Here is a 14,127-nt window from a genome sequence, read left to right as displayed (position 1 = left end):
TAATGAAGTTTGTGGGTTTTTTTTTTTATTTATTTTATTTTATTTTATTTTTATTTTTTATTTTGTTTTTTTTTGTGGAAGTTGGAACTGGAATCTGATTCACACTCCGGAGTAGAAGGTGGCGGTAATGCACCAAAAGCTGGATGCCAACCGCCGTTAAAAAAGAAGAAGAAGAAGAAGAAGAAGAAGAAAAATGACGCGCACTGAGCATGCGCAGAAGAGAGAAGCGCGAGAGACGTGCTGAGATCAGTTCAAGCTGAAAGCGACGCTGTTAACGATCGTGAATGAAGGACAAAAGTGGAATATTTTCTCCGGATGCCTTATATTTCCAGTCTGCAGGTGAGAGATGTTTCTCAGATTACAGAGTTTAACATTAATCAGCTCCAGAGTTTACATGTTTAAGGACCAATGTAATGAAATGCGTTGTGTGTCCTGGTTTATTATGAGTGTAATAATATGTTGGCAGAGAGTTTTTCACAGACTCTGACTCTATTACACCAATAAAATGTGCTTAATGTGCCACTTTACAGAAGATCTCAGACATCAGCATAATGAATGAGGGGAAAACAGGGAACTTTAGGAGACAAAGAGGCTTTTCAGCAGCTCAGATAAACATGATGGTCCTGTTGTTTCTCTCAGACTTTGAACAGGAGTTCAACAAACCTTGTTTTAAATGAAATTAATATCTAACTTGTATCAAAATACTCCATATTCCTGACAGAAAACGTGTTCACTTAATTTAAATGTAATTAAATGGTCATTCAAATCAACAATTTTACCCATTGTAAAAAAATAAGAATAGAAGGATATCAAGATATCTTTAATATTTTTAGAGTGGCAGGGACATAAGCTTTGGAAAAATAATATTTATGGCACTCAGGTATATTATATGCAATTGTGTTTATAGAAAAAACAAGATGCATTTCTAGTTTCAACATTATTTGTTGTTCAGATATTCCTCTGTAAAAGACAAAAGTATCAGCTGTGTGTAAAGTGACCCACGTTTGGTTTTTGGCCACTGAAAATGTGAACAATTGACCAATTTACTCATGAAACCACATTAAGATCTCCAGATTTTACTAATAGTCCTACCAATCTCAGTTTAAAAGTAAAATAAAGCTGCCATCTTTTTTTAAAGTCGTTTTTACCCTCCTGTAATTTGTCTCTGAATCTCAGGTGAAAATTGTCACATTGACCCCCCCTAAAGAATTGTAGATTACTCAGTAAATATATATCCATGACATTTAATATTTTGGCTTTCATTAATATTTATGTTTTTCGTTCTTCATAAAAAAATATTAACAAATAAAAATTAAGCCAGGTCTGGTCAACTCACAATAAATTCAGTAACTTGTCTTTGATTTTTCCAGATCTGGTTCTGTGGGCGTCAGTATCTTGATTCTTCGTTATTGACTGCTTTAGTAGCTGTGAAATAATAACCAGTATATGGATGATAAATGATAGAGAAATGCATCTAAATTAGGGATGGGCGATATCTTATCGTTTGCGATATACTGGTAAAAATTCTCCCCACGATAAGAATTTGCCTTCCCGCGATAATAACGATAAAGCCTAGTTGATGGCGCGACCCATCCGCACCGTGCCACCGCTGGCCGTCTCTTGATGCTTAAAGCGTTATTACTTTATGATGGCCGCGGTGGCTGCGTTCGTCTCTCATCTCACGTGCAGAATGAAAACAACTATGGCGGAAGAGTTCATAGCTAAACGAGGGGCACCTGAGGGCAATCTGAACCATACAGATGTATTTTCACTCGCTGAGCACTTGGACTGAGCGCTTAAGAGATTTGCTCTTTCTCAATCGACCGGTAAAGCAAACTATTTCAGTTAATCTCAATGAATGCGCAGTGTATTTGACGCACATTAAACACTAGTGTGAGGCGCGCGACTGAGAGCGCTCAGTGTTTCACACACACTCAAAGAGAGAGCGAGAGAGTCTTATACCAAACAGAATTGATGTGCTACATGTAAACAATATCCTTTGTTGCATTTTCCTGTAAAGTAATGGCGTTTATTTGGAATTATTCAGCCTTTCGTGAACAGGAAGAAAGGAATGCACAAACGGGAATCTCATTGGCTGGCGCGCACCTATTACGGTGCCTGTTTTGATTTCAGCCAATCAGTTGGAATGAGCGCTGACAACGTGATTAATATTCATGAACCCAGAAGCTCATTATTCCTTAGTGCAGTTTATTTTTATTAGTAGAATAATTCGTGGTATTATTATATTATCAACTCAAATTACTGAAGTTCTATCATTAAATCATTATTTTCAACTTTTTTGTAATCTGAGGACATTTTTGGGATAATTACTTTTGCTGTTTCTGCTATTTTTACCACTGTTTGCACCATGTATGAATAAATACAGAATCGGTTTACATGTAAAACTTGTCATTGATTTCAAAATTATTTTTGTTTGTATTGTGTGACGTTTTTTAGCACAGTTGCACTATTTAAACATTTCCTGCACTTTTACAGAAGACAATTATATCTGCAACTTTTTCATTTCTGAAAAGGCTGGTGTGGAATTTTACATAAAAAAATTATTAATTATATATATATATATATATATATATGTATATGAATGCATGCAGCTTTCACTTGTATCCAAAAACATGGGGAATGATACTACATTTATCGTCATTGATATCGTTATCGCAATAAATACTAGAAAATATTGGGATACATTTTTAAGTCCATATCGCCCATCCCTAATCTAAATGATCATATTCAATCAGTTTTAATCGTAGTGAATGACAGAACTGACCTTTGCACATTAAAGATACTTTAACACTTTACAATAAGGTCTCATTTGTTAACATTAGTTAGTGTATTAACTAACAATCAACAATACATTTGTTTTAATATTTTTTTCAATCCTTGTTAATGTTAGTTAATATAAATCCAGCTGTTCATTGTTGATTCACGTTACTTGTAACACATTTTAACAAATACAACTTTTGTAAATGTTGAAATTAACAATAAGTAAGATTTAGAGATGCACCGATGTATGATTTTTGATCGATTTACAACCATCGGCATATCGGCTATAGGATGAATGGTTTATTAATGAAGGTGATTAATTAATTAACATGAGGTTAATGTACAAATTATAACTTGCATTACAAAAAAATAAACAATGTAAAGAACAACCACTTCTCTTTTATTTAGCCTATACATATTTCAAGTTAAGGAAAATGAACAATAGACAGCAATTACTTTGTTTCATTTACAAATAACTTGCATAAAAAAATAATAATAATAAATACTATAGAGAAATTGTTCGGTGCATCCCGGCCACGACTTTACATTAAGCCTTTGAAGGAGACTTAGCAGTTTTCGTTTATTTGCATTTTGACTTATAGTTTTGAGTGACGTCGCATTTGATTTAGCCTATTTTTGTCTGTGATATTTTATACGGTGTTGACAGTATGATAAGAAAAATAAAGAAATTATTGCTTGGCCAACATAGCCTATTACTTTTGTTATCCCCAATCTCTCTCTTTCTGTAGGGGAAATTTAAAAGAGCGATCCTGGAAACGAAATCTAAATTTAGCTGGATCGGTCGGGTCGGGAATAAAATTATTTAGAGAATTTGAAGTGCGAGCGGAAGGGTGCGGTGCGGAATACATCCTATTGCGGGAGGGGATGAAAAAACCGCCCCGCGCAGATCTAATTTGTAAAGAAAAAAGAAAGATAAAAGAAAAAATAAAGAGAGCGAAAAGGGAGAAAATGGACTGATTCCTCTTCTTGAGAGAATGGTTGAGAAATAAATAACATTTAAGCAAGTTAAAATTGGGAAATTAAAGTTTTGCCAGGTTGCTCAGAGCAGGGAACTGGGGACTGTGCGAATGCACTAAACGTTTTGTTTACTTCAAGTTCAAGCGGTTGCGCTGTTGTGTTTAATAGTATCCAGGCTAGACGTGCCGACCGCTACCGTCTTTCACTGGGAAATTTAATCCCGCGCCGCAAGAAATATGATCGAGTGCCGCGGGAATGCGGACCAGTCAAATCCTGAAGTCACCAGTGTGCTATGAATTCTGGGATAGGATAGGCTGCGAAGTTGTGGTAAGCTTCCATCTGCTGTACCCTTTCTTTGCCTGAGAAACGGAGGGCGCATTTTGAAGTCGCTTAGACTTGCGGCAGCCTTCATCGCGCCGCTGTGACGCAATCGCACTTCAAATGCGGCCTTCGGAAGTGCAGCTTTCACATTGGGACACCCTTCGTAGTGCCGCTGTGACGCAATCGCACTTCAAATGTGGCCTTCAGAGGGTGCAGCCTTCACATTGGGACACACTTCGTAGTGCTGCAATGACGCAATCATACTTCAAATGCGGCCTTCGAAGTGCGCGCCCTTCACTTTGGGACACAGCTCTTGTGTTTGCAGTCTTGTGTCAGATTGTTGGTCGTTTGTCTCCAGGGGCCTATACCATGAAGCCGGTTTAGCTGGCTAGCCAGTTATGTTTAAGCTTAGTTTGTGCTAATCCTGGGTTTTAGGTACCATTACAGTGATTTGGCTTTTAGCAGTGTTCATTTCCAGTAACACTAACGCTAATGCTCCATGGAAGGTTATGTTCTGGATAAAAGCTCAAACTGAAATTGGACCAATCAGCTGTGAGCAAAGTGACACACCTCTGATGCAATAAAGTCCCTGGCTGCGTCCCAATTCGCCTACTTATACTACGTCCTAAAAGTATGTACTCTTTTTGTGAAGAAAAAGTACATACTTTTGAGTGTGTAGCAGAAGAGTATGCAAGCTTTGGGACATACTTCGTCATCTTTAACGGACTCTGTTACGTGCGTCCCGTCACCGTTTAAACTGCCCTGTCAATCATCGTCACAGTTCAAATCCCCCACTTTCAATTTAATTTCCTACCGTATCGGAGAGAAATGTAGTCGATCGTTGGTCTGCCTTTCGTGGGTCTTTAATGCAGAGACTCCTCTCATGTGTTTGCAAAGTTAATGGCCAAACGTATCATTACAAAAGTTCTCAATGCTGCTGAAGGAGAAATATAATGTGGATAATATTGAATAAATATCTTTTCGTCAGGTTAAATACTGATAATTGCTCACTCAAACCACTTTATCTAATCCTCTCCACTTAACCGCCAGACTCGCGTAACCGTCATGTTTGTAGTTTTTTAAACACTTTTTATCCGCGTTTGTAGTTCTAATCGAATCCTCGTCCATCTCGCAATGGGTTGTGGGCAATATCAGCCGTTAGAGTGCGTATCGATCTGCACTTCGGATTCTGACCGGAAATAGTAAACCATCCGGGAATCTTTGGAATACTTTTTTTAACATACTAAGATTTGGGACATACTAATTCTTTTTTCGAATACTATTTAGTACGAATAGTATGCGAATTGGGACGCAGCACCTGTTTCTACTCCAAAATAAAGGTCACTACATAGCAAATGTTTTTTAAAGACTAAAGCGTCTGGCTTTTAACAATGCTTATTTAATATAATAATAATTTTGAATGACTTACGATATAATTTATGTAATTATCATACCCTTAAGGAATTACACATGTATCATTTTAGTTAATCAATCATTAATAGGCACTTAGTTGAAACTAATATAAATAGCCTATACAAAGGTCATACAAATAAGCTTTAAAATCAATAAATAAAGCTATACAAATTACTACATTACTCAATTCTCTATATATCACCTAAACTAACTTCATAACTTTTACTTACATTGACGAAGTGAATATTTTCTATAAGTTGTACTCTTTTATAGACAGCTCTTTTCTTCTTGCTGTGTAAATTTCAGGGCTCCAGACAAAAATATCAATTAAGGAGCCATTGGCTCCTATAAGGGAAAAACGGTGCGGTGCTGAATTTCATTTTTGGCTACTTCCATTCTTTCTCATTAAGACAACAGGTTAAGTAAAACATTTTTTTTTTGCCTGTGTAGAACTGAAACAACTTAAATCTATGCACCTCTTAAAGGGTTAGTTCACCCAAAAATGAAAATTCTGTCATTAATTACTTACCCTCATGTGGTTGGACACCCGTCAGACCTCCGTTCATCTTCAGACACAAATGAAGATATTTTAGTTGAAATCTGATGGCTCTGAAAGGCCTCCATTGGCACAATGGAACGGTTCACTCTCAAGACCCTTAAAAGGTACTAAAGACGTTGTTACAAAGTCCATCTCACTACAGTGGTTCTAAAATAACTTTATGAATCGGCGAGAATAGTTTTTGTGCGCAAAAAAACCCTAAATAACGACTTATATAGTGATGACGATTTCAAAACACGGCCTCATGAAGCTTCGAAGCGTTATGAATCAGTGAGTCGAATCAGCAGTTTGGATCGCCAAAGTCAGTAGTTTGGCGGTTTGACACGCGATCCGAATCATGATTCGTATCAGATATTGTATCAAAATACTCCATATTCCTGACAGAAAACGTGTTCACTTCATTTAAATGTAATTAATGGGTCATTCAATGTCAAATCAACAATTTTACCCATTGAAATTTACCCATTGAAAAAATTAAGAATAGAAGGATATCAAGATATCTTTAATATTTTTAGAGTGACAGGCACATAAACTTTGGAAAAATAATATTTATGGCACTCAGGTATATTCTATGCAATTGTGTTTATAGAAAAAACGAGATCCATTTCTAGTTTCAACATTATTTGTTGTTCAGATATTCCTCTGTAAAAGACAAAAGTATCAGCTGTGTGTAAAGTGACCCACGTTTGGTTTTTGACCACTGAAAATGTGAACAATTGTGAACAAAGATCGCCAAAGTCGACAGAATTTACTAATAGTCCTACCAATCTCTGTTTAAAAGTAAAATAAAGCTGCCATCTTTTTTAAAGTCGTTTTTACTCTCATTTGTCTCATTTACCCCCATATTGCTCCGAATCTCAGGTGAAAATTGTCATATTGTCCCCCCTCTAAAGAATTGTGGATTACTCAGTAAATATACATCCATGACATTTAATACTTTGGCCTTCAATTTTTATATATATGCTTGTTTTTCTTCAGAAAAAAAAAATTTACAAAATATTTTTTTTAGCCAGGTCTGGTCAACTCTGGTAATTCAGTATAAATTCAGTAACTTGTCTTTGATTTTTCCAGATCTGGTCCTGTGGGCGTCAGTATCTCACAGTGATCACAGTTCACACCTGCAGTGAAGCCCCTCCCACCACTGAAGCCCCTCCCACAACAATTCACCAATAAATACTGGGAATATTCCCATCATCCTACAAGAGAAGGACAAACTCCAGGTGTAGCAGCTGAAATCTGTGTGACTGTTAAAGATGGAGTTTATTAAAGAGGAGATTGAAGACATGAGTTATCCAGAACCATCCAGAATAAAACATGAAGAGACTGAGGAACAAATAGGTTGGTGTCCATTCTTGATTCTTCATTATTGACTGCTTTAGTAGCTGTGAAATAATAAGCAGTATATGGATGATAAATGATAGAGAAATGCATCTAAATGATCTTACTTTAACACTTTACAATAAGTTCTCATTTGTTAACATTAGTTAATGTATTAACTAACAATCAACAATACATTTGTTACAATATTTATTCATCTTTGTTAATGTTAGTTAATAAAAATCCAGCTGTTCATTGTTGGTTCATGTTACTTTACAAATGTTAACAAATACAACTTTTGTAAATGTTGAAATTAACATGAACTCAGATTAATAAATGCTGTAGAAGTGCAGTTCATTATTAGTTCACGTTAACTAATGAAACCTTATTGTGTTACCGATACTTTATACTCACACAGGCTGTGTCTTGTTTTCTGCTCAGTGTTTTTAATATTCACATTTAACCTCATTGAACTGAGTCTGACTACTTTATATGTTTATTTTAGACCAGACGGAAGAGAAGGAGCAACAACACAAACTAAATGACATTAAGAAACTCTGTGACTTCAAAACTGAAGAAACAAAAGCCAAAAAGCGTCACACCTGCTCTCAGTGTGGAAAGAGTTTTTGTCACTCATCAGGTCTCAGTAGACATTTGCGTATTCACTCTGGAGAAAAAACGTATACATGCACTCAGTGTGGAAAGAGTTTCAAACAAAAACAACACCTTAACACACACATGAGAATTCACACTGGAGAGAAACCGTATACATGCACTCAGTGTGGAAAGAGTTTTTCTCGAGCATCAGCTCTCAGTAGACATTTGCGCATTCACTCTGGAGAAAAACCATTCAAGTGTGATCATTGTGGCAAAGGATTTATTTTATCATCACTTCTAAAAAAACACCTGATAGTTCATTCAGATAGGAAGCCTCATGTGTGTTCTCTCTGTGGAAAGAGTTTTTCACGACTGTACAGGTTTAAACTGCACCATAAAACACACAGAGAAGTGAGAGATCATGTGTGTTGTGACTGTGGGAAGAGCTTTACTACATCTAGTCATCTGAAAGAGCACCAAAGAATTCACACTGGAGAGAAGCCGTATACATGCACTCAGTGTGGAAAGAGTTTTTCCCAAGCATCAGGTCTCAGTGTTCATCTGCTCCATCACTCTGGGAAAAAATCATTCAGCTGTGATCAGTGTGGTAAAGGATTTATTTTATCATCACATCTAAAACAACACATGACAGTTCATTCAGGTGAGAAGCCTCATGTGTGTTCTCTCTGTGGAAAGAGCTTTACTACATCTAGTCTTCTGAAACGGCACCAAAGAATTCACACTGGAGAAAAACCTTTCAAGTGCTCATACTGTGACAAGAGATTCACTAATTCTGGAAACCTGAAAACACATGAGCGAGTTCATACTGGAGAGAAGCCGTACCACTGTGATCTTTGTGGTAAAGATTTTATTTCATCATCAAAATTAAAAAAACACCTGATAGTTCATTCAGGTGAGAAGCCTCATGTGTGTTCTCTCTGTGGGAAGAGCTTTACTACAACTAATCTTCTGAAACGGCACCAAAGAATTCACACTGGAGGGAAACCGTATACATGCACTCAGTGTGGAAAGAGTTTTTCTCGAACATCACGTCTCAGTGTTCATCTGCTCCGTCACTCTGGGAAAAAAACATTCAGCTGTGATCAGTGTGGTAAAGATTTTTTTTCATCATCAAATCTAAAACAACACCTGACAGTTCATTCAGGTGAGAAGCCTCATGTGTGTTCTCTCTGTGGAAAGAGCTTTACTACATCTTATAATCTGAAACAGCACCAAATAATTCACACTGGAGAGAAGCCGTATACATGCACTCAGTGTGGAAAGAGTTTTTCTCGAGCATCAGGTCTCAGGGATCATCTGCTCTATCACTCTGGGAAAAAAACATTCAGCTGTGATCAGTGTGGGAAAGATTTTATTTCATCATCAAATCTAAATCAACACCTGACAGTTCATTCAGGTGAGAAGCCTCATGTGTGTTCTCTCTGTGGAAAGAGTTTTTCATGGCTGAACAGTTTTAAACTGCACCAGAAAACACACACAGGACTGAGAGATCATGTGTGTTCTCTCTGTGGAAAGAGTTTTAAATGGCTGAGCTGTTTTAAACGGCACCAGAAAACACATGATGGAGTGAGAGATCATGTGCTGTGACTGTGGGAAGAGCTTTACTACATCTAGTCAACTGTAACAATAATGCATTATAGCTCTAGACATCTGGCCGGATGGAACTCCTCACAGCCTCTCGTGACTTTTCTAATCAGATCATACATAGACAAAGGGCCTTTGTGTTGATGTGACTCTACACTAATTAGATCCAGGCGCCACCGTGTCTCCGCAAGAGATTGGAGCGTTGAATATTATAGCCCCAAGGCATTCACGTGCCTTTACACCCTCACACACACACCCTTTGTGCGAATGGACGCACATACTTAGACAAGACACAGGACTGTTTGTGTGACTCACACACATTCGCCTTATATGAACCATGTGGACCAAAACTGCCTCAATAACGTTTAAATATATATATTTCGTTGATTTAATGTCTTTATACAATCTATTAAAAGAGCTAAGATGTTTACTGTATGTAAATCAAACTTTGTACGCCAGTAACTGTGGAAATCCTGTAATACTGCACTCTCAAATCGCAGAATGACGGTGTGTGGTATCTTCTCAATCGCAGAAACTCGACTGTACCGAATCTCCTTCACAAATTACAACAAGATGCATTATTGCAAAAGTACCAGCTTTCTAAGAATAGAGGCTTAAAATGAGCACCCCGTTTGATTAGCCAAGAGGAGGGGAGTCCAGAAACAAAGGAAAACTTGCACCTTCTGTCTCCCGGACGTGATTGGATCCCTCCCTCCAATCTCATCTATAAGAACGAGAACTGACCATTAACTCTTTGCATTTTCGCCACTGAGAGAAGGACCCCTTGGCATTTCCCCATTGAGAGGAAGACCACCCTGGCCTTCGCCACCCTGAGAGAAGGCATCCCTGCAACGGAGAGAAAGACCGGCAGCTTCCTCGAACGACTTTATTAAGCTTCAGAGAAATTCTCCCTGGACCCGAAGATCCTTACCGAACTTCCCTGATGATTCAAACTCAGACACTTACACACGAGAAGCCATAGCAATGCAAGTATTCTATTTCACAATCAAACTGCGTGTAAAAGGTTGTCTGAATTATTCCTGTTCACGGGATTGTTAATATCTTGAGGTCTTTTGTGAAAGGGCTGTGAAGCTCTCTCTCTCTCTCTCTCTCTCTCTCTCTCTCTCTCTCTCTCTCTCTCCCTCGTTAATTCTCTCTTTCCATCATTCTTTCCCCCTTTATATTATTCGTTAAGTTTGATTTTTCCTTGTTTTATACTATGTTGTTTTTCTCCTACATATATATGCATATTTACCCCGTGTGACTCGTAGCTTTGTATACTTTAGTTGTTTTATTAAAACCCAATAATTTCATTCAATTGAGTCCGTATTGTTTTGCTCACAAAGATCGAAGTCAATGAGACGTAAGATCTTAGCTACCAATCAAGCTTGATTTTCTTATATTACTACTTCAGTAATACAAATTGTACAAACATAAGAAATATTATTTGTCCTGATCAAGCAGATTAATGCTTTTTAAAGTTTGTAAGATTGATAATTGATGAAGAAATCAATTTGGATAAAGGTTACTTTTACATGATTAAAGGTTCCGTTATAAGTTAATATTGTCTGCACAACAAGCAAATCATATTCATAGACTCATGAATATTTATACCATTTGAATTAATTATTCCCTGAAACTCAATGTTGTTACACATCTCAAATTCATACTGGAAAAAAACCTTTCAAGTGCTCATATTTTCTACAACCCCAAATCAGAAAAAGTTGGGACAGTATGGAAAACGCAAAAAAAAAAAAAAAAGTGATTTCTAAATTTACTTCGACTTGTATTTCATTGCAGACAATATGAACACAAAATATTTCATGTTTTGTCTGGTCAACTTCATGTCATTTGTAAATATGCATCCTTTCCTGTCATTCAGACCTGCAACACATTTCAAAAAAAGTTGGGACAGTAAAGCATTTACCACTTTGTAATGTTGCCATTCCTTTTCACAACACTTAAAAGACGTTTAGGAACTGAAGACACCAAGTGACGAAGTGTTTCAGGTGTAATTTTATCCCATTCTTCCTGCAAACAAGTCTTAAGGTGGGCAACAGTACGGGGTCTTCGTTGTCACATTTTGCGCTTCAAAATGCGCCACACATTCTCTATTGGAGACAGGTCGGGACTGCAGGCAGGCCAGTCAAGTACCCGTACCCTCTTCCTCCACAGCCAGGACTTTGTAATGTGTGCAGAATGTGGTTTTGCATTGTCTTGTTGAAATATGCATGGACGTCCCTGGAAAAGATGTCTTCTTGAAGGCAGCATATTATGCTCCAAAATCTCTATGTACTTTTCAGCATTAATGGTGCCTTCACAGAAGTGCAAGTTACCTTTGCCAAGGGCACTGACACAACCCCATACCATGACAGACCCTGGCTTTTGGACATGTTGCGGGTAACAGTCTGGATGATCCTTTTCTTCTTTGGTCCGGAGCACACAGCGTCCATTCCTCCCAAAAAATACCTCAAATACTGATTCATCTGACCACAGTACACGTTTCCACTGTGTGATGGTCCATCCCAGATGCCTCCGAGCCCAGAGAAGTCGACGGCGCTTCTGGATACTGTTAACATAGGGCTTCCTTTTGGCACAGTACAGTTTTAACTGGCATTTGTGGATGTAACTACGTATTGTGGTACTTGACAAAGGTTTGCCAAAGTAGTCCTGAGCCCATGTGGTGATATCGCTTATAGATGAATGACGATTCTTGATGCAGTGCCGCCTGAGGGATCGGAGATCACGGTTGTTCAGCTTAGGCTTGCGCCCTTGTCCTTTACGCACTGAAATTCCTCCAGATTCCTTGAATCTTTTAATTATGTTATGCACTGTTGAATGTGAAATATCCAGCTCTCTTCCTATCTTTCTTTGAGGAATATTGTTTTTAAACATTTCAATAATTTTCTCACGTATTTGTTGGCAAACTGGCGATCCTCGGCCCATCTTTGCTCCTAAAGGATTCGACCTTTCTTGGATGCTGCTTTTGTACCAAATCATAAATACAATCACCTGTTGACATCACCTGTTTCAAATCACATCATTATTTAACCATTTTACCTCATTACTAGCCCTAAATTGCTCCTGTCCCAACTTTTTTTGAAATGTGTTGCAGGTCTGAATGACAGGAAAGGATGCATACTTACAAATGACATGAAGTTGACCAGACAAAACATGAAATAGTTTGTGTTCATATTGTCTGCAATGAAATACAAGTCAAAGTAAATTTAGAAATCACTTCTTTTTTTTAATTTGCGTTTTCCATACTGTCCCAACTTTTTCTGATTTGGGGTTGTAAGTGCTAATAGGATACAGTAGAGTAGAAAAGGATAGGATAGAACAGTATGTGATCGAGTAGAAAATAGTGGAATAGAATAGAATATTGTAGAAATAATATAATATAATATAATATAGTAGAATAGAATATGATATGAGAGAGTAGAAAGAATAGAATAGAGCAGAATGGGATTGAGTAGAATAAAGTAGAATACAACAGAATGGGATAGAGTATAATATAATATACTAGAAATATAATAGAGTAGGATTTAATAGAATAGAATGGGATCGAGTAGAATAGAATATTGCTGAAATAATAGAATATAATTGGATAGAATATAGTAGAATAGAATATGATATGATAGAATATAACAGAGTAGAATAGAATTGGATAGAGTAGAATAGAACAGAATGGGATTGAGTAGAATAGAATAGAAATAATAAAATGATAGATTATACAGGGCTCTATGCTAACATTTTTCTTGAGGAGCACTTGTGCTGCTTATTTAAAAAAATGAGGAGCACAGTCAAAAATTTAGGAGCACTTTCTGATCAATAACACGCATTCCAATTAAAACTTTCCCATTACAGGACTATCTTTGTCCCTTTAAATTAATGTCCAGGGGCATTTTTACCATTATAAGAGCAAAGTTTTCTAATCTTATTAAATATATGGATCATCTTTTCAATTTCTTCAATTATAATAGAATAGTTGTTATTAAAATGTTAATTTAAACAATAAATGCAGTTAGAGCAATACGACACAATCAGACTGTTACCAATCTAATTAAATCAGCATCAAAAGATCCATTTTTGCAGTGTAGAAGTGGCACAGCAGCTCTATCTGAAGTGCTGTTTAGACTGTTTAATGCAGCTCATGGGTAAATAATGTTGTATGAATGTTTTAAATATAAGTTTTTGAATTTAGAAATGGCTTATTTACAAGTTAAACTTTAAAAGTTTGATATTTTAAATAAAAAGTTAATGCAAAGTATAAATATGAAAATAAAACCGCCAGTAGGTGGCGTCAAGTCTATGTGTGAGTCATTGATTCAATCGTTCAAACGCAGATTCATTCGAATCAAACCACTTGGAGATGCGCAACAGTTCTGGTGTAGTTTTGATTTTTACGAAATAAACAGTATTGTGGCTAAAACGTTGTTACTTAACATCAGCTTGTCTATTGGACTTTTGTACAAAGTCAGTATAACATTTGCAATCATGCCAACTCGGCGCAATAGCAGTCCGTAACTTTAGGCGCTCTGGCGCTAATAAACAGA

At 36.9% G+C, this 14,127-nt stretch overlaps 1 protein-coding gene across 1 annotated transcript; it reads left to right on the top strand.

Annotated features, from left to right (window-relative positions):
• Positions 1–213: 213 nt before the first annotated feature.
• Positions 214–10,881, top strand: LOC307137197 (uncharacterized protein). Its single transcript, XM_079834697.1, has 3 exons — positions 214–339; positions 7,124–7,390; positions 7,875–10,881. The coding sequence occupies exons 2-3, from the start codon at positions 7,306–7,308 to the stop codon at positions 9,572–9,574; spliced, it is 1,785 nt and encodes a 594-aa protein (XP_079690823.1). The 5' UTR covers positions 214–339; positions 7,124–7,305; the 3' UTR covers positions 9,575–10,881.
• The last annotated feature ends 3,246 nt before the right edge of the window (positions 10,882–14,127 follow it).

Source organism: Gobio gobio (assembly GCF_949357685.1).
Source record: "Gobio gobio genome assembly, chromosome: 14".
Lineage (NCBI taxonomy): Eukaryota > Metazoa > Chordata > Actinopteri > Cypriniformes > Gobionidae > Gobio > Gobio gobio.
This window is presented reverse-complemented; position numbering and strand designations above follow the sequence as displayed.